This window comes from Nomascus leucogenys, chromosome 20, assembly GCF_006542625.1.
Source record: "Nomascus leucogenys isolate Asia chromosome 20, Asia_NLE_v1, whole genome shotgun sequence".
In the NCBI taxonomy this organism is placed as follows: Eukaryota; Metazoa; Chordata; class Mammalia; order Primates; family Hylobatidae; genus Nomascus; species Nomascus leucogenys.
Genome location: NC_044400.1, coordinates 38695622 through 38722082, shown reverse-complemented (window position 1 = coordinate 38722082; position 26461 = coordinate 38695622). Strand labels below are relative to the sequence as shown.

Below are 26461 nucleotides of genomic sequence, written 5' to 3'. Positions count from 1 at the left end.
CAAAAGAAGAAACTGAGCCCCTAAGATGCTAAGCAATATGTCAAACATCCTACAGCCAAGTAGCAAAGCCAAGAATCAAACCGTAGCAATCTGACTCGTGTCAATGTTCTTAACTGCTGTACAATGCTGCTTTTTCCCCATAAACAGGTACAAAAGTAACCGTCTAATCTCCTCAGAATTTTCCTGCTTTTACAGAGAAAATGCAATCAGCCCAGTAATGGCTCTAAAGCTAAGTCAACTAGGTTTAAACCCAGCTCTGCTAATTGTATAACTCTAGGAAAGTCATCTCTCCTCTCTAGAACTGTTTCCCAAAATATTTGTAAGGTTTTTCCTGGTTTTAACAGTATACTAAAGTAAGAAAAAGAAGCAAGCAAGGGTATAAATATATTATTACTAATAAAAAGTATATAAACAATATGACATATCTACAAATATATTAATAAATGTTGACATTACATGCAAAAATATTTATTTTTATTTTTTTTAAATTGAGACGGAGTCTTGCTCTGTCTCCCAGGCTGGAGTGCAGTGGCGCAATCTCAGCTCACTGCAACCTTCGCCTCCCACGTTCAAGCAATTCTCCTGCCTCAGCCTCCTAAGTAGCTGGGATTACAGGTGTGCGCCACCATGCCCAACTAAATTTTTTGTATTTTTAGTAGAGATGGGGTTTCACCATGTTGGCCAGGCTGGTCTCAAACTCCTGACCTCAAGTGATCCCCCGGCCTCGGCCTCCCAAAGTGCTGGGGTTATAGGTGTGAGCCACTGTGCCTGGCCTACATACAAGAATATTTCCAATAATAATTTTAAAGTATAAAAGGCAGAAAGTTTAATAATATTTACATTTAAAATAATCTATTTTTACACTTAATACTAAAGTGGTACACAGCAACATCATTTTGGCCCTCTCTCACATAAACAAACGTGGCTTTAAGAGCAACCAGATATAAACCACAGATAACACGAATGTACACGTCAAACCTGAGGAAATTTAGGTTTTTTTAAAAAAGTATGGCTAGGTGCAGTGCACATGCCTGTAGTCTCAGCTACTCGGGAAGCTGAGGCAGGAGGATCACTTGAGCCCAGGAGTTCGAGGCTGCAGTGAAATATGATTGTACCACTGCGCTCCAGCCTGGGCAACAGAACAAGACCCCCAACTCTAAAAATAAATACATGAAAATCAGATGTTGTAAATAAGATATAAAATAAGGAAATAAAGAATTAAAAAGACTTCAAGACACATTTAACATGATGAAAACAATGAATAGATTGAAAGGGGTACACAAAGTCCTCTAGTTCAATCAAATCGTCACAACCAGAAAAAATTTGCTCCAGTCCATCGCTCAGGAGCTTTAGCAGCCCCATCCAAGCATTCTACTGAAATGCCAATTAAATACACACAAAGGCCTCCCAAGGCTATAAAAGAGCCACTGCCATTCTATTTGCTTTATAGAAAAATTAGTGTTACACAATATATAACTCAAATACCAAAGTGTACAAAAATTCAACTCTAGAACATACAGTGCTCATCTTAAGATATAAAATCTATTCCATATAGAACAAAGGCATTACCAAAAAAATGTCAGGAATACAGTTTCATTGACGTCAAAAGTCAAAATTTAAAAGATCAGTACCTGTCTGAGTAGTGTATGTTATAAACGTATTTGCAACTATTTTTCCCTGTTTTCCTTCAAAATCTTCATCTCCTTCTTCTTCAGATGAAGAGCTAAACTGTTCTTCAACAAGTTTTCTGGCTGCAGCTTGGTTAGCTTTCTTGATTTCTTCAAATTTTTTCTGAGACATTAGCTCTGTTTAAAAGAAAAAAGTTTCATTTCTGCAAAACAATCTCTCAAAAAGAAAAGCATAATGTGCTAATATATCATTTTACAACATGCATTTGAAAGTCACCTTTGGAGCATTCTATCTTCCTGTAATCCATGAGAAAAGTATTTTCAAATTCCTTGACACACAACTAAAGAGAATACCACAACAAAAACTTTCACTTTTGTAAGTATCCTGCTAAAATGCAGCAAATTTTTATGAAAACGGTGATAAATCAAGAAAAAAAAACGAAAATACAATAAAACTATCAAAATACTGGTGATCCACTTCAAAATAAGGACTAACAAAAATTAAGATGTTTTAAAGTACATTGTGCACAGTAATTTTTAAGAAGTGAGGGAACATGTCCACAGTGAGCACATAAAGAATCAGGGAAGGAAGGTACTTCAAACTACCGTCTTCTGAACAACAGGTAGGATAGGACAGGACGGCCCAGCCCAGTCCAGTCCAGCCCTACCAAAGAGTTTATACCAACAGTACTCGCTATGCACCCACTATATTTATAATAGGCTTCTTAAGTCAAGAACTTTTTGCCTTTATTATGGACTTTTTGTGGTCACAAAAAAAAACATATTTTACATTAATCCACACAAAATATTAACATGGAAAACATGTTTCTTCCAACTTCATTCCAAAACAAATGTTAATTTTGGATTCGTTCTTCCACTATTTAGCACTACTGTACTTCTCATTTTGTTACTTGATTAATCATGCAAAACAAAATTAGATTACTTCACTGCACATACTCCCAAAGAAACTTCAAACTTCTTGAGAGCAAGGACCACGGGGATTTTCTTCAAGCACTAAGCGTTAATAAGCTCTTATGGACAGCAATCGTAGTTTAAGAAAGGAGCCACAAACCTGCAGAACCGATCTGAGTTCATGAATTCCCATCTTGAGAGGATTTTAAATTTACTGATTGACTATTTTAAAATTCACATTATACTTCAAACTGATGAGCCACTACCAAGATAAGCTCTCTTATCGTGGGTGGTATATTCGTATGTTCCCTGATGAAACATTTTCCTTTTCTTATTGCAGCCAGTTTGGTTAGGGGTTATTAACAAAACAAATTGAGTATTTCAAGTAAACCTCGACGAAAATGTGTATCATGCTTACCTAGCAAGCTTTGAGTACTGGGAAAAAAGAACTGGCTATGAGATATATAACTCAAAACTTGTCATAAAAGAGATGATAAATGTCATTAATCTATGGGAAATTAGCACTTAAAAGATACGTAAGAAAAAAGGCTGAACTGGACAGAGATAATGAGAACATTCATAACCTGATAAATGTATTCACCTAACATCATCTCAAAGTAAAGACAAGTTGACAAGACAACCTTCTCACGTATTATTCCTTACAGCCAAATCTCAACTATCCAGGTAGAGAATGCTTGTTTTCTTTTTCCTTTTTTTTTTTTTTTTGAGAGGGAGTCTTGCTCTGTCGCCCAGGCTGGAGTGCAGTGGCGAGATCTCGGCTCACTGCAAACTCCGCCTCCCGGGCTCACGCCATTCTCCTTCCTCAGCCTCCCGAGGAAGGACTACAGGCGCCCGCCACCACGCCCGGCTAATCTTTTTTTTTTTTTACCTTTTTTTTTTTTTTTTGAGACGGAGTCTCGCTCTGTCACCCAGGCTGGAGTGCAGTGGCGCAATCTCGGCTCACTGCAAGCTCCGCCTCCCGCGTTCACGCCATTCTCCTGCCTCAGCCTCTCCCAGTAGCTGGGACTACAGGCGCCCGCCACCACGCCCGGCTAATTTTTTTTTGTATTTTTAGTAGAGACAGGGTTTCACCGTGGTCTCGATCTCCTGACCTCGTGATCCGCCTGCCTCGGCCTCCCAAAGTGCTGGGATTACAAGCGTGAGCCACCGCGCCTGGCACGCCCGGCTAATTTTTTGTATTTTTAGTAGAGACGGGGTTTCACCGTGTTAGCCAGGATGGTTTCCATCTCCTGACCTCGTGATCCGCCCGCCTCGGCCTCCCAAAATGCTGGGATTACAGGCTTGAGCCACCGCGCCCGGCCAGAATGCTTGTTTTCATTCTACTCACGAGATCAAGACCATCCTGGCTAACATGGTGAAACCCCGTCTCTACTAAAAAAAAAAAAAAAAAAAAAAAAAAAAAATTAGCCGGGCGTGGTGGCAGGCGCCTGCAGTCCCAGCTACTCGGAGAGGCTGAGGCAGGAGAATGGCGTGAACCCGGGAGGCAGAGCTTGCAGTGAGCCGAGATTGCGCCACTGAACTCCAGCCTGGGCGACGAGCGAGACTCCGTCTCAAAAAAAAAAAAAGCAAGTTTACCAAACCTGTTCACACGTCTCCATATTGCATACCTTATCATCACCGCCATTAACTGCATGCTAAGAGAATACCACCTACCTTTAAAATTAGCCTAGGAGAAAAATCACTCAAGATACTCAATTCTGCTCCATACCCCCCCCAAGAAAATGTAACCTGAAATGCCTTCCAAACACAAAAATAAAATGATTTCAGGGATTATTCCCTCGGCCCCATGCACAATTGTGTGTAAGTGCTCCCTGGCTCCACAAAAACATGGTCTTGGATGAAAGGTATTGATATATCAGAGGCAACACCAGATATGTCCACAGAAGGACATGGAATTTGTAAATAGGAACTACAGTCAAGGAAGGTATCAAAGCTCAAGTGCTTACAAGGAATAAGTCAAGAAACAAAGGCAAAGGTAAAGATGACAAATGACACCTGGCTCCAGAAATGAGAGAGAATGTGAGATGGTTTGCCCAAGTCCAATCTAAATGGGATTTCTGTGACTCAGCCGAGCTGACTGTTGCCATGCACAAAGATAACTAAAGCCACAAGGTTGTTAACCAGATTTTTAAAAACGACAAACAAACGCTGACAATCAATCCACATTTAAAACTCTGTGTTAACCAAACATTATAGACCAAATCAGAACACCGGGCCACAATTTACAACTGATGGTCTGGAGATTCAAGTAGGCAAGAGTTGAGGGAAGTAACAAAGGTAATACCACCTAAAATTAAGATGAAAGAGGTGCGATGGAAATCTACCTAGAATGCCGAAAAGAGCAGCCACCTGAAAGGCTGGAGAAGTGGGCCCGATAACAAACTCCCGAAGGAGAGGAAAAGCAGTCAAAGAAAGAAGGCGAGGGCGGAGGCGGTCCTGACTAGGAACTGCCTTAGGAGGCATCCAGGTGAGCCTGCGGGCGGGAGCCATTCTCACCGCTGGCTGCGGTAGTCTGCAGGGCTTGGGATCCCGCGGGGCTGTGCCTGCTGCCTGCAGCCGCCGTGGTCGCGACTCCTCCGGGACTGGCGCCAGAAGGAACCGCGCCCACCGACCCCTTCTCTCGCCCTCCTCCGGCGCCGCGGAGATGGACTCCATTTCCTGAGGGGGCGACAGTGGCCCGTCCCCGGGCTCGGCCTCGGCCACCGGCCACCTGGCGCCAGGAAGCTTCCATCCCTGCAGAGAAAAAAAAAAGAGTGGAAGGGGGTGAGCGCGGCGAGGACCGAGGCGAAGGAGGGTCAGTGCGGAAACCGGTGTGAGGGGCCGAGTGAGGAAGGTTCCTGCAGGGCGGGGACCGGGTTTCAGGAGGTCGCGGCCCTGCCTTTTACCGGAGGGCGAGTCCCCGCCAAGCCCAGGCTTTGGAGATGGACCGAAGAGGGGAGGGAGGACTAGGTAGAGAAATAAACCGCGGAGCAAGAAGCACACAGTGCCGAAGACAGCCGGAGGAGAAGTGGAAACCGCCTCCTCAGGCTCTGGGGGAGCGTGGTAGGGGAAGAGTCACAGACTGACCCTGCAGCTCCCGCCAGGAACCAACTGCAGTGGTAGACCCCACGGAAAGCTACGTCTCCTTACCGACGGCGCACACCCCAACAGACTACAACTCCCAGAAGCCCCCGCCTGCGGTCCGGCGACTGCGTGGCAGCACGGGCCGCTTCCTTATCCGGAAAGGTGCGGGGGTTGGGTGGAAGTGGAACCCCAAGCGCCTGCGCTGGCCTGGACAGGCCTTTGGGAACTACAACTCCCGGCGTGCTCTGGGGCTAGGGAGGGGTCGAAGGTCATAGGGGCGCCTGGTGGTGGAGGCGGGCGGGTCCAGAGGGTCTCGTGACCCCACAATTTGCTTCTGCTTTTGCAAGACCGCCCTAAACCCACCTGGGTATGAGGATTCCATGGCTCTGTCCCTAATTGGCTCTCTGCCATCTTTTATTAGCCTTGCCTTTGAGCTTGCGGATGGCAGGAGCTGTCAATGTAAAATAATCAAAAGCGCGAAGTTTGAGGATACCCTACCTAGAAACACCGACTCCAGGGAAGGAGTCAGCCTTCCGAAGTAAAGATTTAAGATTTCATTTATATAGGCAGAAACTGAGAGGTTTTTAGCAGGATTACAACATTTTCTCATACAAGGTTAGAGAATAGTTACAACAATTTGCTTATAGACAGTGTTTCTTTTTGGGAAGAGTACATATAACATTTTTCATAAAGGATTTTCTGTCATCTGGTCTAAGCAAACCGGGGCAACAAAGCAGAAGTTAATCTACAAGAATCATTAAGAAGGCAGGAAGTTTTTGTCCTTAACTTCGTTTAATTCTCTCTAGCCATTGTATAGAACAAGAAAAATAAGAAAGCAAGTTAATCTATAATCTGAGAAACAGAAGTTATAACCATGTGTAATTCAGATGACAGTCACATCTCTCTCTAGACTTAGTGAGTTTTAGGTTCCAACAACCTTTAAACTTTATTTATTTTCATAGGGAAGTCTCACTAACAGGAATGGCACTTACATTGAAAACGCTTTGAGGTTGGCCACTGTGAAGGAGGGAAATTTGGGGGAGAGTTGCAGGAAAGTGGCTTGAGTAGTAAAAGTACCCTTCTAAAATGCTAGAGCAATGTAGAAAATAAATCTAAAGCCTGTTATTGTCATAGTCCTTTGTAGTGTGCAATGAGCTTTCCCTGGAACATGCTAATTTTTACCTTCACAGCATCTCCCTAAAGTAGATTTTGTTAAGGAAAATAGTTGAGGGCCAGGACCTAAATCTTAAGATTTTGCTGAGTTTTCCAATAAGATACATGTGCATATATACAGACAGGTAGATTGCAAAAATTCATTCTGGGGTCTGTCTGGGATTGAGAAACATATTGATGGCTTATTATACAGTCCTTCAACTTAGTTAATTCTTCTATTTTAATCATAAATTTCTATTCTAATATTTAGACAGCATTTATTAGATGTCAGGCACTGTTTAAAGTGTTTTACGTTATGTATTAACTAATTTGGTACTCACAGTAACCCTGTTTATTATTCCCATTTTACAACTGAGAACACTGAGGCACAGAGAGATTAAGCAATTTGCCCTTGATCATACAGCTAGGAAGTAGTGAAGCCAAGATTCAAACCTAAGTAGTCTAATATTAGAAACCATGCTTTTAATATCTTAAACATAGATGTTGCAGAATTGCCTGTACATTAACCAAACTCAAAAATGACATCCCATGGCCAGGCATGGTGGCTCACGCCTGTAATCCTAGCACTTTGGGAGGCCGAGGTGGGTGGATCACCTTAGGTCAGGAGTTTGAGGCCAGCCTGGCCAACATGGCGAAACCCTGTCTCTATTAATCATACAAAAATTAGCTGGGCATGGTGGTGGGTGCCTATAATCACAGCTACTAGGGACGCTGAGGCAGGAGAATTGTTTGAACCCAGGGGGCGGAGGTTGTAATGAGCCAAGATCGCGCCACTTCACTCCAGCCTGGGTGAAAGAGCAAAACTCCGTCTCAGAAAAACGAAAAGAAAAAAAGAAATAACATCTCTGAGAATGATATAACTTCATTGGCTAGAAACTAAGAGGTGCACAGCAACTCTCTTAATGCTGCACTTGTATAAGAACTGTAAGTTTAAAGCTGCAACCAGCTTTCAAAGTTTGAAAACCCTAAAGCGAGACTTTTCTTCAGTGGGATTTTCACATACAGGAAAGGAGCTGTTATACTCTGAGAGAGAATATAGTAATTATCACTGAGTAATGTCCAAGAAGCATTGAGTAGCTACTAAAAAGAGGGATCCTTCTTAGAATTATGTTATATGCCAGATAGCTGGACTAGCATATTATGTAAATTTCCATGTCAAACTTTCTTGAGAAATTGTTTCTGTTCCCATGAATATTCAATAGCTAATAACAGTGACCAACAATCTTGAGTGCTTTCTATATGCCAGCATTCTTCTAGGTCCTTTTTTCTTTTACTCATCTAATCTTCACAACAACCATGAAGTAGGTATTGTTATCATCAAAACAATTTTTTTTTATTATACTTTAAGTTCTAGGGTACATGTGCACAATGTGCAAGTTTGTTACATAGGTATACATGTGTCATGTTGGTTGGCTGCACCCATCAACTCGTCATTTACATTAGGTATTTCTCCTAAAGTTATCCCTCTGCCAGCCCCCGACCCTGCAACAGGCCCTGGTGTGTGATGTTCCCCTCCATGTGTCCATGTGTTCTCATTGTCCACCTCCCACTTATGAGTGAGAACATGTGGTGTTTGGTCTTCTGTCCTTGTGATATTTTGCTGAGAATGATGGTTTCCAGCCTCATCCATGTCCCTGCAAAGGACATGAACTCATCCTTTTTATGGCTGCATAGTATTCCATGGTGTATATGTGGCACATTTTCTTTATCCAGTCTATTATTGATGGACATTTGGGTTGGTTCTAAGTCTTTGCTATTGTGAATAGTGCCTCAGTAAACATACCTGTGCATGTGTCTTTATAGTAGCATGATTTATAATCCTTTGGGTATATACCCAGTAATGGGATTGCTGGGTCAAATGGTATTTCTAGTTCTAGATCCCTGAGGAATCGCCACACTGTCTTCCGCAATGGTTGAAATCATTTACACTCCCAACAACAGTGTGAAAGCGTTCCTATTTCTCCACATCCTCTCCAGCATCTGTTGTTTCCTGACTTTTTAATGATTGCCATTCTAACTGGCGTGAGATGGTATCTCATTGTGGTTTTGATTTGCATTTCTCTGATGCCCAGTGATGATGAGCGTTTTTTCATATGTCTGCTGGCTGCATAGATGTCTTCTTTTGAGAAGCGTCTATCCATATATTTTGCCCACTTTTTGATGGGGTTGTTTTTTTCTTGTAAATTTGTTTGAGTTCTTTGTAGATTCTGGATATTAGCCCTTTGTCAGATGGATAGATTGCAAAAATTTTCACCCATTCTGTAGGTTGCCTGTTCACTCTGATGACAGTTTATTTTGCTGTGCAGAAGCTCTTTAGTTTAATTAGATCCCATGTGTCTATTTTGGCCTTTGTTGCCATTGCTTTTGGTGTTTTAGTTATGAAGTCTTTGCCCGTGCCTGTGTCCTGAATCGCATTGTCTAGGTATTCTTCTAGGGTTTTTATGGTTTTAGGTCTTACATTTAAGTCTTTAATCCATCTTGAGTTAATCTTTGTGTAAGGTGTAAGGAAGGAGTCCAGTTTCCGTTTTCTATATATGGCTAGCCAGTTTTCCCAGCACCATTTATTAAATAGGGAATCCTTTCCCCATTTCTTGTTTTTGTCAGGTTTGTCAAAGATCAGATGGTTGTAGATGTGTGGTGTTGTTTCTGAGGCCTCTGTTCTGTTCTATTGGTCTATCTCTCTGTTTTGGTATCAATGCTATGCTGTTTTGGTTACTGTAGCCTTGTAGTATAGTTTGAAGTCAGGTAGTGTGATGCCTCCAGCTTTGTTCTTTTGGCTTAAGATTGTCTTGGCTATGTGGGCTCTTTTTTGGTTCCATATGAACTTTAAAGTAATTTTTTCCAATTCTGTGAGGAAAGTCAGTGGTAGCTTGATGGGGATAGCACTGAATCTATAAATTACCTTAGGCCATATGGCCATTTTCACGATATTGATTCTTCCTATCCATGAGCATGGAAGGTTCTTCCATTTGTTTGTGTCCTCTTTTATTTTGCTGAGCAGTGGTTTGTAGTTATCCTTGAAGAGGTCCTTCACATCCCTTGTAAGTTGTATTCCTAGGTATTTTATTCTCTTTGTAGTAATTGTGAATGGGAATTCACTCATGATTTGGCTCTTTGTTTGTCTGTTCTTGGTGTATAGGAATGCTTGTGATTTTTGCACATTGATTTTGTATCCTGAAGTTGCTTATCAGCTTAAGGAAATTTTGGGCTGAGACAATGGGGTTTTCTAAATATACAATCATGCCATCTGCAAACAGAGACAATTTGACTTCCCCTTTTCCTAATTGAATACCCACCTTTATTTCTTTCTCTTGCCTGGTTGCCCTAGCCAGAACTTCTAGGTGAGAGAGGGCATCCTTTTCTTGTGCCAGTTTTCAAAGGGAATGCTTCCAGTTTTTGCCCATTCAGTATGATATTGGCTGTGGGTTTGTCATAAATAGCTCTTATTATTTTGATATGTGTTCCATCAATAACTAGTTTATTGAAAGCTTTTAGAATGAAAGACTGTAGAATTTTGTTGAAGGCCTTTTCTGCATCTATTGAGTTAATCATGTGGTTTTTGTTGTTGGTTCTGTTTATGTGATGAAATATGGTTATTGATTTGCATATGTTGAACGAGTCTTGCATTCCAGGGATGAAGCCGACTTGATCATGGTGGATAAGCTTTTTGATGTGCTGCTGGACTCAGTTTGCCAGTATTTTATTGAGGATTTTCACATGGATGTTCATCAGGGATATTGGCCTAAAATTCTCTTTTTTTGTTGTGTCTTTGCCAGGCTTTGGTATCAGGATGATGCTGGCCTGATAAAATGAGTTAGGGAGGATTCTCTCTTTTTCTATTGATTGAAATAGTTTCAGAAGGAATGGTACCAGCTTCTTTTTGTACCTCTGGTAGAAATTCGGCTGTGAATCCATCTGATCCTAGATATTTTTTGGTTGGTAGGCTATTAATTATTGCCTAAATTTCAGAACGTGTTATTGGTCTATTCAGAGATTCAAGATTTTCCTGGTTCAGTCTTGGGAGGGTGTATGTGTCCAGGAATTTATCCATTTCTTCTAGATTTTCTAGTTTATTTGCATAGAGGTGTTTATAGTATTCTCTGATGGTAGTGTGTATTTCTGTGGGATTAGTGGTGATATCCCCTTTATCATTTTTTATTATGTCTACTTGATTCTTCTCTTTTTCTTCTTTGTTAGTCTTGCTAGCAGTCTATCTATTTTGTTGATCTTTTCAAAAAACCAGCTCCTGGATTCATTGATTTTTTGAAGGGTTTTTTGTGTCTCTATCTCCTTCAGTTCTGCTCTGATCTTAGTTATTTCTTGTCTTCTGCTAGCTTTTAAATGTGTTTGCTCTTGCTTCTCTAGTTCTTTTCATTGTGATGTTAGGGTGTCGATTGTAGATCTTTCCTGCGTTTTCTTGTGGGCATTTAGTGCTATAAATTTCCCTCTACACACTGCTTTAAATGTGTCCCAGAGATTCTGGTATGTTGTGTCTTTGTTCTCATTGGTTTCAAAGAACATCTTTATTTCTGTCTTCATTTCATTATCTACCCAGTAGTCATTGAGGAGCAGGTTGTTCAGTTTTCATGTAGTTGTGTGGTTTTGAGTGAATTTCTTAATCCTGAGTTCTAATTTGATTGCACTGTGGTCTGAGAGACAGTTTGTTGTGATTTCTGTTCTTTTATAATTGCTGAGAGGTGTTTCACTTCCAATTATGTGGTCAATTTTAGAATATATGTGACGTGGTGCTGAGACAAATGTATATTCTGTTGATTTGGGGTGGAGAGTTCTGTAGATGTCTATTAGGTCCACTTGGTCCAGAGCTGAGTTCAAGTCCTGGATATCCTTGTTAATTTTCTGCCTCGTTGATCTGTCTAATATTGACAGTGGGGTGTTAAAATCCCCCATTATTATTGTGTGGGAGTCTAAGTCTCTTTGTAGGTCTCTAAGAACTTGCTTTATGAATCTGGGTGCTCCTGTATTCGGTGCATATGTATTTAGGATAGTTAGCTCTTCCTGTTGAATTGATCCCTTTACCATTATGTAATGGCATTCTTTGTCTCTTTTGATCTTTGTTGGTTTAAAGTCTGTTTTATCAGAGACCAGGATTGCAACCTCTGCTTTTTTTTGCTTTCCATTTGCTTGTTAGATCTTCCTCCATCCCTTTATTTTGAGCCTATGTGTGTTTTTGCACGTGAGATGGGTCTCCTGAATACCACACACCGATGGGTCTTGACTCTTTATCCAACTTGCCAGTCTGTGTTTTTTAATTGGGCATTTAGTCCACTCACATTTAAGGTTAATATTGTTATGTGTGAATTTGATCCTGTCATTATGATGCTAGCTGGTTATTTTGCCCATTAATTGATGCAGTTTCTTCATAGCATTGATGGTCTTTACAATTTGGCATGTTTTTGCAGTGGCTGGTACTGGTTGTTCCTTTCCACATTTAGTGCTTCCTTCAGGAGCTGTTGTAAGGCAGGCCTGGTGGTGACAAAATCTCTCAGCATTTGCTTGTCTCTAAAGGATTTTATTTCTCCTTCACTTATGAAGCTTAGTTTGGCTGGATATGAAATTCTGCATTGAAAATTCTTTTGTTTAAGAATGTTGAATATTGGCCCCCACTCTCTTCTGGCTTGTAGGGTTTCTGCCAAAAGATCCACTGTTAGTCTGATGGGCTTCCCTTTGTGGGTAACCCGACCTTTCCCTCTGGCTGCCCTTAATATTTTTTCCTTCATTTCAACCTTGGTGCATCTGACAATTATGTGTCTTGGGGTTGCTCTTCTTGAGGAGTATCTTTGCAGTGTTCTCTGTATTTCCTGAATTTGAATGTTGGCCTGCCTTGCTAGGTTGGGGAAGTTCTCCTGGATAATATCCTGAAGAATGTTTTCTAACCTCTTTCCATTTTCCCCATCACTTTCAGGTATACCAATTAAATGTAGATTTGGTCTTTTCAGATAGTCCCATATTTCTGGGAGGCTTTGTTTGTTTCTTTTCGGTCTTTTTTCTCTAATCTTGTCTTCTCACTTTATTTCATTAATTTGATCTTCAATCACTGATATCCTTTCTTCCGCTTGATCGAATTGACTATTGAAGCTTGTGTATGCTTCACGCAGTTCTCATACTGTGGTTTTCAGCTCCATCAGGTCATTTAAGCTCTTCTGTATACTGGTTATTCTAGTTAGACATTCCTCTAATCTTTTTTCAAGGTTTTTAGCTTCCTTGCAATGGGTTAGAACATGCTCCTTTACTGCGGAGAAGTTCGTTATTACTGATCTTCTGAAGCCTACTTCTGTCAACTCATCAAACTCATTCTCCATCCAGTTTTGTTTCCTTGCTGGCGAGGAGTTGTGTTCCTTTGGAGGAGAAGAGGCATTCTGGTTTTTGGAATTTTCAGCCTTTCTGCTCTGGTTTCTCCCCATCTTTGTGGTTTAATCTACCTTTGGTCTTCGATGTTGGTGACCTACAGATGGGGTTTTGGTGTGGGTGTCCTTTTTGTTGATGTTGATGCTATTCCTTTCTGTTTGTTAGTTTTCCTGCTAACAGACAGGCCCCTCAGCTGCAGGTCTATTGGAGTTTGCTGGTGGTCCACTCCAGACCCTGTTTGCCTGGGTATCACCAGCGGAGGCTGCAGAACAGCAAATATTGCTCCCTGATCCTTCCTCTGGAAGCTTCATCCCAGAGGGGCACCTGCCTGAATGAGGTGTCTGTTGGCCCCTACTGGGAGGTGTCTCTCAGTCAGGCTACATGGGGTCAGGGACCCACTTTAGGAGGCACTCTGTCCGTTATCGGATCCCGAACGCCATGCTGGGAGAACCACTGCTCTCTTCAGAGCTGTCAGGCAGTCACGTTTAAGTCTGCAGGAGCTATCTGCTGCCTTTTGTTCAGATATCCCCTGCCCCCAGAGGTGGAATCTCGGGAGGCAGTAGGCCTTGCTGAGCTGCGGTGGGCTCCACCCAGTTCGAGCTTCCCTGCCACTTTGTTTACACTGTGAGCATAGAACTGCCTACTCAAGCCTCAGCAATGGTGGATGCCCCTTCCCCCACCAAGCTCCAGCATCCCAGGTTGATCTCAGACTGCTGCACTAGTAGCGAGTGAGGCTCCATGGGCATGCGACCCTTTGAGCCAGGCACAGGAGGGAATCTCCTGGTCTGCCGGTTGTGAAGACTGTGGGAAAAGCACAATATTTGGGCAGCAGTGTACCATTCCTCCAGGTACAGTCACTCACAGCTTCCCTTGGCTAGGAAAGGGAAATCCCCCGACCCCTTGTGCTTCCCGGGTGAGGTGATGCCCCGCCCTGCTTCAGCTGTACCCACTTTCCAACCAGTCCCAACGAGATGAACCAGGTACCTCACTTGGAAATGCAGAAATCACCTGCCTTCTGTGTTGATCTCGCTGGGAGCTGTAGACCAGAGCTCTTCCTATTCAGCCATCTTGGAAGCAACTCCCCCATCAAAACAATTTTTTATTCAACATACTAGCAGAGCTAGGATTGCAAATGGGTAGTGTGACTCCTGGCCTATACTCTTAACCACCATGCAAATGATGACTGTGTAAATGCATTTAATGTTTACCCAGAAATTCCAGTTATTTTTAAAGTACCTAAACAGGGAAAGGGCTCATATAATCAGGATTTTTCCCCTGCCATATTGTACAATTAAAAGTGATAATCACAATAATCACTTTGGAATCAGAAATAATCTTATGTGCTCGCTGAGTGAGAAAACAAACATTTGTTGTATTATCATTGTAAATTTTTGCAGTGGAGAGCTAGTATATATCATAAAGTGGAAGCATATGTAAGTTGAGAACACATTTTCAAAAATTACCATTGCTTCTACAAGGAGAGCTACAAAACATTGCTGAAAGCCATCATAGACAACATAAACAAATGGAAACACATTCCATGTTCATGGATTGGAATAATCAACATTGTGAAAAGGAACATACTGCCCAAAGCAATCTACAGATTCAATGCAATTCCCATCAAACTACCAACATCATTTTTTCACAGAAGTAGAAAAAAAATCCTAAAATTCATGTGGAACCAAAAAGAGCCTGAACAGCCAAAGCAATCCTAAGCAAAAAGAACAAATCTGGAGACATCCTATTGCTGGACTTCAAAGTATGCTACAAGGCTATAGATATCAAAACAACATGGTACTGGGGAAAAAAAAGTAGATGCATAGACCAATGGAACAGAATAGAGAATTCAGATATAAAGCCAAATACATACAGCCAACTGATCTACAACAAAGCATACAAAAACATAAATTGGGGAATGGACACCCTAATTAATAAATGATGCTGAGAAAACTGGAAAGCCACATGTAGAAGAATGAAACTGGATCCCTATCCCTCACCCTATCCAAAAATCAACTCGAGATGGACCGAGGACTAAAATATAAGACCTGAAACTAAAAATTCTAGAAGACAACATTGGAAAAACTCTTCTAGACATTGGCCTAGGCAAATAATTCATGACTAAGACCCCAAAAGCAAATGCAACAAAAACAAAGATAAGTAAATGGAACCTAATTTAAAAGTTTCTGCACAGCAAAAGAAATAATCAGCAAAGCAAACAGACAACCCACAGAAGGGGAGAAAATATTTGCAAGATGCATCCAACAAAGGACTAGTTTCCAGAATCTACAAGGAACTCAAACAAATCAGCAAGAAAAAGAAAACAAATAATCCCATTAAAAAGTTGGCAAAGACCAGGCCCAGTGGCTCACACCTGTAATCCCAGCACTTTGGGAGGCTGAGGTGGGCGAATCACTTGAGCTCAGGAGTTCGAGACCAGCCTGGACAACATAGTAAGACCCCCATCTCCACTAAAAATACAAAAATTAGCCAGGCATGGTGGTGCACACCTGTAGTCTCAGCTACAACTGAGAGACTGAGGCTTAAGCATCACTTGAAACCAGGAGGCAGAGGTTGCAGTGAGCCGAGATTGCGCCACTGCACTGCAGCCTGGGCAACAAAGTGAGACTCCCTCTGGAAAAAAAAAAGTGGACAAAATGGGCAAAGGACATGAATAGACATTTCTCAAAAGATGATATACAATAGCCAAGAAACATGAAAAAATGCTCAACATCACTCATCATGGAAAAGCAAATTAAAACTACAATGAGATACCACCCTACTCCTGCAAGAATGGCCATTATTAAAACATCAAAAAACAGTAGATGTTTATATGGATGTGGGGAAAGGGAATGCTTACATACTGCTGGTGGGAACTTAAATTAGTACAACCTTTATGGGAAACAGTATGGAGATTCCTTAAAGAGCTAAAAGTAGATCTACCATTTGATCCAGCAATCCCACTACTAGATATTTACCCAAAGGAAAAGAAGTCGTCACATGAAAAAGACACTTGTACATGTATGTTTACAGCAGCATAATACACAATTGGAAAGATGTGGAACCAATGTAAGTGCCCATCAACTAACGAGTGGACAAAGAAAATGTGGTGTATATACACCATGGAATACTACTCAGCCATTAAAGGAATGAAATAATACCTTTTGCAGAAACTTGGATGGAGATAGAGGCCATTACTCTAACACAGGAACGGAAAACCAAAAGCTGTATGTTCACACTTATAAATGGAAGCTAAGTTACGAGTAGGCAAAAACATACAGAGTGATACAATGGACTTTAGAGAATCAGATGGGGGAAGATAGGAGGGGGCCGAGGATGAAAAAAAACTACACATTAGGTAACAATGTACACTACTGTGGCCATGGGTGGGCTAAAATCTCAGAATTCACCACTATATAATTCATCCATGTAACAAAAAACCACTTGTACCCCAAAAACTTTGGAAATAAAAAAATTTTTTAAATACCATTGCTGTTATTTTTACTTTGAAATTTCAGATAGCATTTGAGAGAAACAGGTTTTTGTGTTTATCAAAACAGACATTGGGTTAAATATTGAGAACTACAATTGTACATTTATATTTAATTTTTTAAAAAAGTATCCACAAGAATAGCTAAAAACAAAAAGACTGACAATACCAACTGTTTGCAAGAATGTGGAGAAACTAGAACTCTCATGCTTTCTGGTAGGAATGGAAATTGGTTCAAACACTCAAAGAATGTTTAGCAGCATCTACTAAAGCTAAACATGGCCCACTACTAAAGCACTATGACCAAGCAATTCCACTTCTTTTTATGCACACACACGAAATGAGTGCATAGCTTCACAGAAACTCATGCTTATAGCAGGTATATTCAAGATAGCCAAAACCCAGAAACTGTAATGTCATCAACAGGAGAATAGAAAAGCAAATTGTGACACATTAATAAAGTACTATGCAAAAAGGTGCGGGTTCCACAGGGCCAACTGGAGGAGTTGAGTATGCTTGGATTTGGGTATACATGGGTATCCTCGAACCATTCCCCAGAGTATACCAAGGGACGACTGTCACTGTATTTATTTATTCATTACTGACATGTTGTCTTAATATGGATTGTTTTTGCCAAAGTATTCATACGCAACTTCTCAAATACACTTATACTTGATAAGTACATCTATACTTAGGTAAACGTTGTGCCAGTTACCAATGTATTGCCTCTCTGCTCCACTTCATATTTACATATATGCTGTGTGACAATTGACAGACTCCTTTAAGCATCTCCACAGAGCACGACGTTCTGTTTTTGCAGTAGAGGGCACCGAAGAGGCACTGTGAGAAGGACCGTGGTCTCCCATTGTTTCCGGCTGCTACACAGAATGTCTGCGATCTTGCAGCCTCGGTCTGGACTGGCGATAACATTCCTGAGCAGTTTTCGCACGGGGAAACGGGCCCCGAAGGCCTCCGGCTCACCCCAGGTGCCCTAAACCACCACTCCTTTTGCTACTGACGTTTCCTCCCGCAAGTCCCAGCACCTGCCTCCACTCCCACCCATTGCAGTTCCAGGCACAGCTCACCTGTATCCCAGCCCCTAATCTCTCTGTGCAAGCGCACCCTGATCGCTGATTACTGTGTTCTACGTGCATTCTAGAGAGTTACTTCCTACTTGCCCAGCACTGCAGACCAGCTCTGACTAGAACAGACCAGCAAGCGTCTTTGCTATCCAGTGTGCTGAACTACACCTTCTCCAATAAGATCTGAACTCTTATTGTCCTTCCTTGTGTACCTGCGCCCCCAGGTCTAGAATACCATAGTTTCCTTGTAGTTGTTCTTTTATCGAAGTTTAATAAATCTTTGTATTAAATTTAACCCAATGTGTGCTTTTTGTTGTTAATTGGACCCTGACTGACACGGGCACTGTATACATTTTATATCAATTTTACTTGAAATACTAATATGACCCAACCAAACTTCAGGAATGAAAAGAAAAAGGAAAAAGAAAAAATATCATGAAGTGCAAATTTACCAGGCAAAATAAGAAAGCTGTTCTGCCATGGGTAGGGCAGAGGAGAATTAGAAAAATTGAATTATCACATTGACTTTCCTAGCCAGCCCTAACTTTAGGGGACTGAATCCTTTTTTGCACTACTTAGTAATACTCAAATTTAACGATTAAAAAAGTACTGTATAATATGAATTTCATTAAAATAAAGTAATTTGAACAAAACTGGACTATCATTTTACTTTTTTAGAATAACCTTCATAACAGAGAGAAAATAAACTAAGTACTCATTCATATTTAATATACATTTTTTCAAATACTCGGCTAAATAATTTGTCAATCAATAAGTAATGGAGTCTAACAGATATTCAGTATTGTCAGCACTGGACAGACATACTCAGAGATGGGAAGGGTTCGCTGTATGTAAAGTACAAAGGTAAGGATAAAGAGGTCATGAAGTTGCTGAGAACTGAGAAAATGATTAAGGGAAAGGTGAGATTTGAATGGAAGGAGGCATTCTGAGTGGTAGGGATGTCATGAGTCAAGGTTTAGATATGAAAATAAGCATAGCCTGTGCTTGGGATCAGAATGGAGAAAATTCTGTTGAATCTCACAGCCAAGGTGATAAATAGGGTTAGCAAAGACCTTGAAAACAGAAGTAGAAAACTTTGGTCCCAATGTTGACAGTAGGTAACCATTATGAGGTTTAAAAGAAGGGAAGTAACATCATAAAAGCAATATTTTTCAGGAAAACTAATATAGAGAGAGGATGCTTTGAGATGGGGAGGGCCTTGTGGTAGAATGGCCAACTAGAATTAAAATTGTAGTAGGTCTGACCCCCGGTTTACAAATTCAGATGTGCAAATAATAATGCTTCAGTAATTCTAGTCTTTAAATCAACTTAATTTGAGCTCTTGAGTTTTATCTTTCCAGGATTGGTTGGAAAATTTACCTGTTTATTAATTAAATCAAGAAATGTTTATTGATCCCCTGTTATATCCCAGGCACTTTCCAGGCACTGGAAATGAGCAATATATAAAATAAAGGGCCTGTACTCATGGAACTTTCGTTTTAGTAGAGAAGACAGATAATAAACATGTAATGTCAAATTATGATCTGTGCAGGCAGATAAGGTGAAGACGGTTTGAATTTAAATCAGGTAGTTCCAGAAACCACTGTAATAGGGTGACATTTGAACAGAGACCTGAAAAAAGGGACAGCATAAGCCACTGGACACTGGGGGAAGAATTTCCCCAGATGAGGAAATGGAAAGTATAAGGACCAAGAAAAAGTAATATATTTGGTGTATTTCAGGAACAGCAGGCAGGCTGATCTCACTGAAAGAGAATGAGCAGGCAGAAGAGTTGTAGGCAATTAAATTGGAGAGGTAATCAAAAGTCCTTTAATAGGTAGGACTATGGTGGGAATTTTTTATTTAATTTTAAGCAAGCTGAGGCAAGGGAGTGACATGATCTAATGATGTTTTTAAATGATCACAGTGGTTACTACAGGGAAATGGACCATTGCTGGAAGGGAAGCAAGAGTGAAATTAAAGAGACCTGTTAAGAGGCTACTGTACTTGTTTAGGTGAAAGGTGGTGGTTTGGACTAGGAGTAGAAAAGGTGAGTTACGGTCAGATCAGGTTATATTTTGAAGATTGAGTTGACAACATTTACTGACAAATTAGATATTAGGTATGAGACTAAGAGGCAAGAAAAGATGACCCAAAGTTTTTCACCTGAAGAAGTGGTAGGTGCCATTTACTAAGATAGAGAATATTAGGGAAAGAACGGATTTGAGGACAATATCATGAGTTCTGTTTAGGGCACATCAAGTTCTCACCAAAGGATATATCAAGTATGTAGTTGAATATGCAAGTCTGGAATTCAGAGGAGAGGGTAGAGATATAAATTTGGCAGTCTTCAACACATAGACATTATAAAGTGTCATAAGATATATGAGCTCACTTATGGAGTGAATATCATGGCTACACAATACTTTGATATTGAAAGACCTGACGATTAGGAGAAAGCAAGGGAGATGGAAGTTCAGGCAGAGAACTGACCAAAAGCCAAATGAAGAAAGTATTTCAAGAAAGAGGGAGTGATCATTTCTGTCAAGTGTTACCAAGTGGTCTAATAAGTCTTGGACTGAGAACTGACCATTAGATTTAGCCATATAGGGGTCATTGGTGACCTTGACAAGAGGTTTCAGTGGAGTGGTAGTAGCAAGTCTTAATTCTATCAGATTCAAGAAAGAACAGTAAGAAAAAAATTCTATAAGAACAAATGCTACAAAATAGTTTTACGAGGAAGGAGAACAAAGAAAAAGGGTGTTAACAGGAAACAGAAATGGGGTCAAGCATCAGGTATTAATATTTGAGGCATTGTACACTATGGGGACTATCCCATAGAGAAGGAAAAAGTGATAACACATGGGAGGTGGAGTGGAAGATAGTAGAAAAGAGGATCTAGAAACTTGTGCACAAGTGAAAGTTGTAAACTTTCTATAGGAACTTGCAGTGTTTGTCCATTTTGACATGCTTATCTCAGACATTCTTCAGCCTGGCCCCCATCCTGGATACTGTAGTGGAAAGTCACTAAGATCTAATGTGATCTCCACTGCACTGGAGAATGCTTCTAGTTATTGTCATCAGAGGGCAGAGCCCACATGTCCATATGGTATGGATCCTTCAGGTGCAGTGGCTCTTTGTTCAGGGCTGTGTTTTGAGCATGAGACTCTTTTGGAAACTGGAAACTTTAGGTCTGGGGTCCATATTTCTCTTAGCCTTTGTGTTTCTGGACTAGAGTCCCATGTCCCCTCCCCATCACTATTTATTCACATGTGGCAACTATTCTCTAGACCTTCTTTCAACTATTCTCTAGATCTTCTGATAAAATATATTCAGGGTTCATGAAGCAGAAATTCATACAACTATCTATGCTCAGATGCCCCGTGATTTTCTACAAATGCCAGAAAATATTTCTTAAAAGTTATTTCTAATGAAACCAAACCTCTTTGGCATATTTTTGCAATTCCTTACTGGCTACAAAACTCCTTATGTAGGTCTCAATTGCATTTGATTTCTTAGAGCCAATCATTTTTAAAGTATAATTTGAATTATTCTACCCTAAGTGTACTCCAGTGGAATTTATTCACACTGAATTTATCCAATGGAGTTTATCCATACTAAGTAAAGCCCATCCACTGGTATTTGTCCTCTTTAGGCATTGTGAAATTACATGTGAATGGAACAATGGAAATACTGGTAATGTAGATCAATTAATTATCAGGGTTTTTTTTGTTTTGTTTTGTTTTGTCTTGTTTTTGTAAAGTGAGGAGCTGGAAGTGATTTATTAAATTTTAAACTGAGTGGGGAAAATTACATTCCTATCCTAGAGACCCCCCGATAACAGTGGGAAAATGTTCATCCCTTGAGTGCCACTGGGTGGCTCATCTATCATTCTTTCTGTGGAGAGTAAGCAATGATACCACTGGGGGAGATCATGGAACACCATGGACTTTGGTGCCACCAAAGTACCTGCACTCCTTGGCATCATGAATCTTTGTGACAAATCCAGGAAACAGGCTCCCTGCTCTCTGAAGAAATAACTCAAGCAGCTCTTTGGACCAAGTCCAAGGTTGCCTGAAGCTCAACCCAGATAAAACAAAAATTAACCTGATTGGAAAGAGGAGAAGTTGGAATCTTTGTGAGAAACCCAGGTAAACAGGCTCCCAGCTCTCTGAAGAAATAACCCAAGTAGCTCATTGGACCAAGTCCAAGACTGGCTGAAGCTCAGCCCAGATAAAAAAAAATGAATCTAATTGGAAAGAGGAGAAATTGGCAATCTGACAAGAAATCCAATATCAACTCTTTTAAGAACCAACATTGTCAGGCTGGTGAGTAATTTTGTGGTAAATTGCTATTTTCAGAATCCCAAAGGGATACATTGATGAAAAATGCATTCTTTCATCTCTAACCAGTCAGGAAATCAAGAGACAGACATAAAATGTAATTCTATAAAGCATTGTCACAAATTCACTCAACATGCACTCTGTCCAGCTTAAAGTAGAAACATATGGATAACAGGCATGTTATCACCAAGTAGATCTTGGTCTGCGTAGAAAGCAATCAAGTCCAATGTCATAGTGAAGTAAGCACTGAACCCAGGGTCAAAAGTCCAGGCTTTGCCACTGAACTAGCTGTGTGAATTTATACTGAACTCTTCTCTTTTTATTTTTTGAAACAGTTCAAACATACCAAAAATTATAGAGAGCAATATACAGGTATCTGTAGCTAGCTTTATCAAATCTTAACATTTGGATCCATTTGCTTAACATTTGGATCCATTTGTTTTAAAAGATATGAAACAGCACAGACACCTGAAGTGCTAGGTATTTCTCACCCTCCCTCCCATCTCATTGTCCTTCATCCCCCACAGAAGTAAGCACTACTCTGATTTCTGTCATCTGCCATTCTCCTGGCTGATATTAAACTTCTACATCATATGTGCAGATCCATAAACACGATTTAATGCTTTGTGTTTTTTTGTAAATTTTATATAGGTTATATTGTGTGTACACATAAAAGTCAGCACTGACCAGGTGCAGTGGCTTATGCCTCTAATCCCAACACTTTAGGAGGCTGAGGCTGGCAGATCGCTTGAGCTCAGGAGTTAAGTAAGACCAGCCTCGGCAACATGGTGAAACCCCAACTCTACAAAAAATACAAAAATTAACCCAGCGTGGTGGCAGATGCCTGTAATCCCAGCTACTTGGGAGGCTGAGGCAGGAGAATTGCTTGAACCTGGGAGGCAGAGGTTGCAGTGAGCTGAGATCATGCCACTGCACTCCAGCCTGGGTGACAGAGCAAGACTCCCTCTCAAAAAAAAAAAAAAAAATTTAGCTAGGCCTGGTGGCACGTACCTGTCTGTAGGCCCAGCTACTCAGGAGGCTGAGGCAGGAGGATCGTTTTAACCCAGGAAGCAGAGGTTGCAATGAGCCAAGATTGTAGCCGCTACACTACAGCCTGGGTGAGGGGAGTAAACCCTAACTAGAAAAAAAAAAAAAAAAGCTGGGTGCAGTGGCTCACCCCTATAATCCCAGCACATTGGGAGGATGAGGTGGGTGGACCACGAGGTCAGGAGACTGCGACCAGCCTGGCCAACATGGTGAAACCCGTCTCCACTAAAAAATACAAAAATTAGCCAGGCGTGGTGGCACGTGTGTGTGGGTCCAAGTAGGTCCAAGTTCTTGTCTCATGACCAGGAAGAATTAGGCACATGGACACTGGAGAGTGAGTGGAGTAGAATTTATTAAGCGAAAGGAAAGCTCTCAGCAAAGAGGGGACGTGGGGTTGTGGGGGTGGTTCCCCTACCCAAAGGTGGAAAAAAGTCCCCCAGTATGGCTGAGGGTGGGGATCAATCAGAGGAAAGCATGCCAAACGGAAAGACAAGTTCTCAAACTGGTCTGAGGACCTAACTTGTGGCTTGGCCTTCAGGCTTTAAACCGTCTTCAGCTTAGAGGTGGTGTTTCACCAGGGACCTGCCCCTATCTGCCTAGGCATGTGGCTGCCTCCTGCCTCCCTCAGTGAGACTCTGACTCAGTTTCTAATACTCTACGTTCTCAACAATCTTACTGTTGCCTGGCCATCATTTTTGTATTTGTAAAATGAGGAGGGGTGGACTAGATGATCTCTGAGGCCTTTCTACATTCTCCTTTCCCTTTCCTTGAATTCCCCACTTTCTTTCTTCTTCACCTAGAGATAAACTAGTTCAGAGAATATCAAACTATTTCTTTAGCGTCTACACACCTGTTGATTCATATTTTGTATTCTGAACAGTCTATAAACCTGGGCATCCAATAACACAGTTTCAGTTAACATGAGGAAGAACATTACCTAAATTTACGGTGTCCTAAGTAGGCTTATTTCCAATACTGTTAAATCAGTAGTTTTAAGACTTTTTAAAGCAATGGACTTTTTAAAAATAAAAATGTAAACTTAATTTTAATATAAATACCGTTTGCTCCATTTTGTCCCCTTTTGTTTATCTCTAGTACATGTCTTAAACATCAGTAAGCTTTTTGTAATGTGATTATTATTATTCCCTTGGTGAACTTCCTGAAATTAAGAAATATTCAAATGCTTCAATGGGTCTTATTACTTTATCAATTAAATTTAAATTTTAAATTTATTTGATCATGTTTTCAGTTTAAACTAGTATATAGTTTGCTATACTAAAATCTTCTGGAAATATTTGTGTCAGAGAAATATTACTCTTTATTGCCAAAGAGCACTGATTACACCGCTTGTAATCTCTAAACAGTTCGGGCTTTCAAGGTTATAATTGTAGACCTACATTGCCACCTAATGGTAGGAAGCTTAATCACACCATATTTTAGGTTGGAAACGGGTTTTTTTTTTTTTTAACGTATGCAAAATGTTAAAGCAGTCTCTTCCTATGAGAACTCTATATTATAATAGAGTTGGCAGAAGAACAGGATAAACACTCACCAGACATATTGGCAAGACTAGAGATTGAATTTCTATTCTCTCACTGATCTACCATCTCTGAGTCCCAGCTCCTCTCAGACACAGGTATTAAGGATCTTCAGATTTCATCCTACCCACCTCCCCACCCTCACTCCTGCCCTTATGCCAAACTTGTTCTGGTCCTCATATGTTAAGATGCTGGTTCTGGACGACCAGTTGGCGTCTAGAATCAACTTGGAATATGGCTGGTGTCTGGGTTGCTAAAAGGTGAGTTCCTGCTTTGGCATCCACATGTGCCCAAGTCAACACTCTTATCATGAATTTCCCTAAAGCTATATGTTTCCTGTCTTAAAAAAAAAAACTCCCTGATGAAGCTGGAATCCAATTATGAACCTCTGCATTGCACCCCAGGTGTCTGTAAACTAAAGCCCACAGTGCAATTTCAGCACATCAGATTCCTCTCTACATGGAGGAGTCATGAAAAAAAGAATAGTTGGCTAAATTCACCTTACCCCAAGACTTTGAGCCAAGAATCAGCCACCTGTCCAATGTAAGCATCAGCAAGACTATAGAGCTTGGGTCGGGGTCACCAAATCAGAATCCTTGGCTGTATCTCTATCCCAGATGAGAGTCAAAGTATTCACCATAGTCCTGGATGCTGTAATTAGGGGTGCTTCTTCTTGGGAGCCAGCTCTAAGCCAGGTATGTAACCCTCATTCTCCCTATCTTACCATATCTACCTGGTATGGGTAGCCAGTAGGCCTCTTTACACTGTCTTAGAGGTTTTTGTAACAGGCAAGAAAAGGCACAGAGAAAAAGAACAAAATGCAGATGAAGAAGTAATAACAAGAAGAAGAAGAAAAAGAGGAAAAGGAGAACTTGTGTCAGACAGAAATACATCATGGTATTGTACACAACGCACCCACTCCAGGACTAGACATTTCTGTAGTGAAGAAATACTTGCCAGCTGATACTGAAGGAACAGCCAAGATGAATGGAAACACAGGACTTCAAAGACATAATGTATAGTTCAGTGGATATTCTACTGGTACAATAGAATAAAATATACCATCGGCATACCACAATCAAGGTCTGTTTAAGTATCTGAAATGTCAAATTAACAAGAAGCCATCTTTAGTCATGTCATTATAGATAGGGATAGAAATCTTCCAGTGATCTGTGTTAAGAAAGGTTTTTTTGAGCCACACCTGGGTTCAGAAGATGGCTGATCGATTAGCAATGTTTTCCACATCCACACAGCTGCCAGATCGTTTCCTTTTCTTTTCTAGAACCATCCTCTCATTAACTCCTTCCTGGTTCTCTACATGCATGCTTCTGAATCCTGGGGTAGAGCCCAGGATTCTGCATTTCTGAGAAGCTTCCAGGTGATGCTCATGCTGGTCCCCAGAAATTTCAAGTCGCCTTTTTTAACATTGTGACAATTTCCCTTGTTAATCACCCAGAAATATTATTACTTTATCCCTTTTTCTTACTGCTGGCCGGGCAGAGAAGTAGAAACATAGCCACTGCTGTCAGGTCTTAATAATCAGAAAAAATTTAAAGTTTAATATAAAAGATTCCTAAAACATTTTGTGATTTTCAATGTAATATATCTCTATATTTATGTGTGCATATATATATATTCATAAAGTCTGATTTATCATGCTTTTATTGGTAAAAAGTTTCTCTCAGCCACTCTTTCTCAGTCCTAAACTACAAAAATGATTGATTTTCCTTAAAATGACCCTGAAGTTCTGCAAGATCCTAAACTGCCTGCTAAATTATCAAATAACTCATTTTCACTACAG

The 26461-nt window shown here is 40.8% G+C and overlaps 1 protein-coding gene across 1 annotated transcript in view; it reads right to left on the bottom strand.

Annotated features, from left to right (window-relative positions):
* NFXL1 (nuclear transcription factor, X-box binding like 1) overlaps positions 1–5721 on the bottom strand; it is a 73153-nt gene extending 67432 nt beyond the window's left edge. The window contains exons 1-3 of the mRNA XM_003258418.3: positions 5628–5721; positions 5058–5294; positions 1632–1805 (exon numbers count right to left, since the gene is read on the bottom strand). Of these exons, the coding sequence (XP_003258466.1) occupies positions 1632–1805; positions 5058–5292 (409 nt within the window). The 5' untranslated portion in view covers positions 5293–5294; positions 5628–5721. The remainder of the gene's footprint in view (positions 1–1631; positions 1806–5057; positions 5295–5627) is intronic.
* Between the last annotated feature and the right edge of the window lie 20740 nt (positions 5722–26461).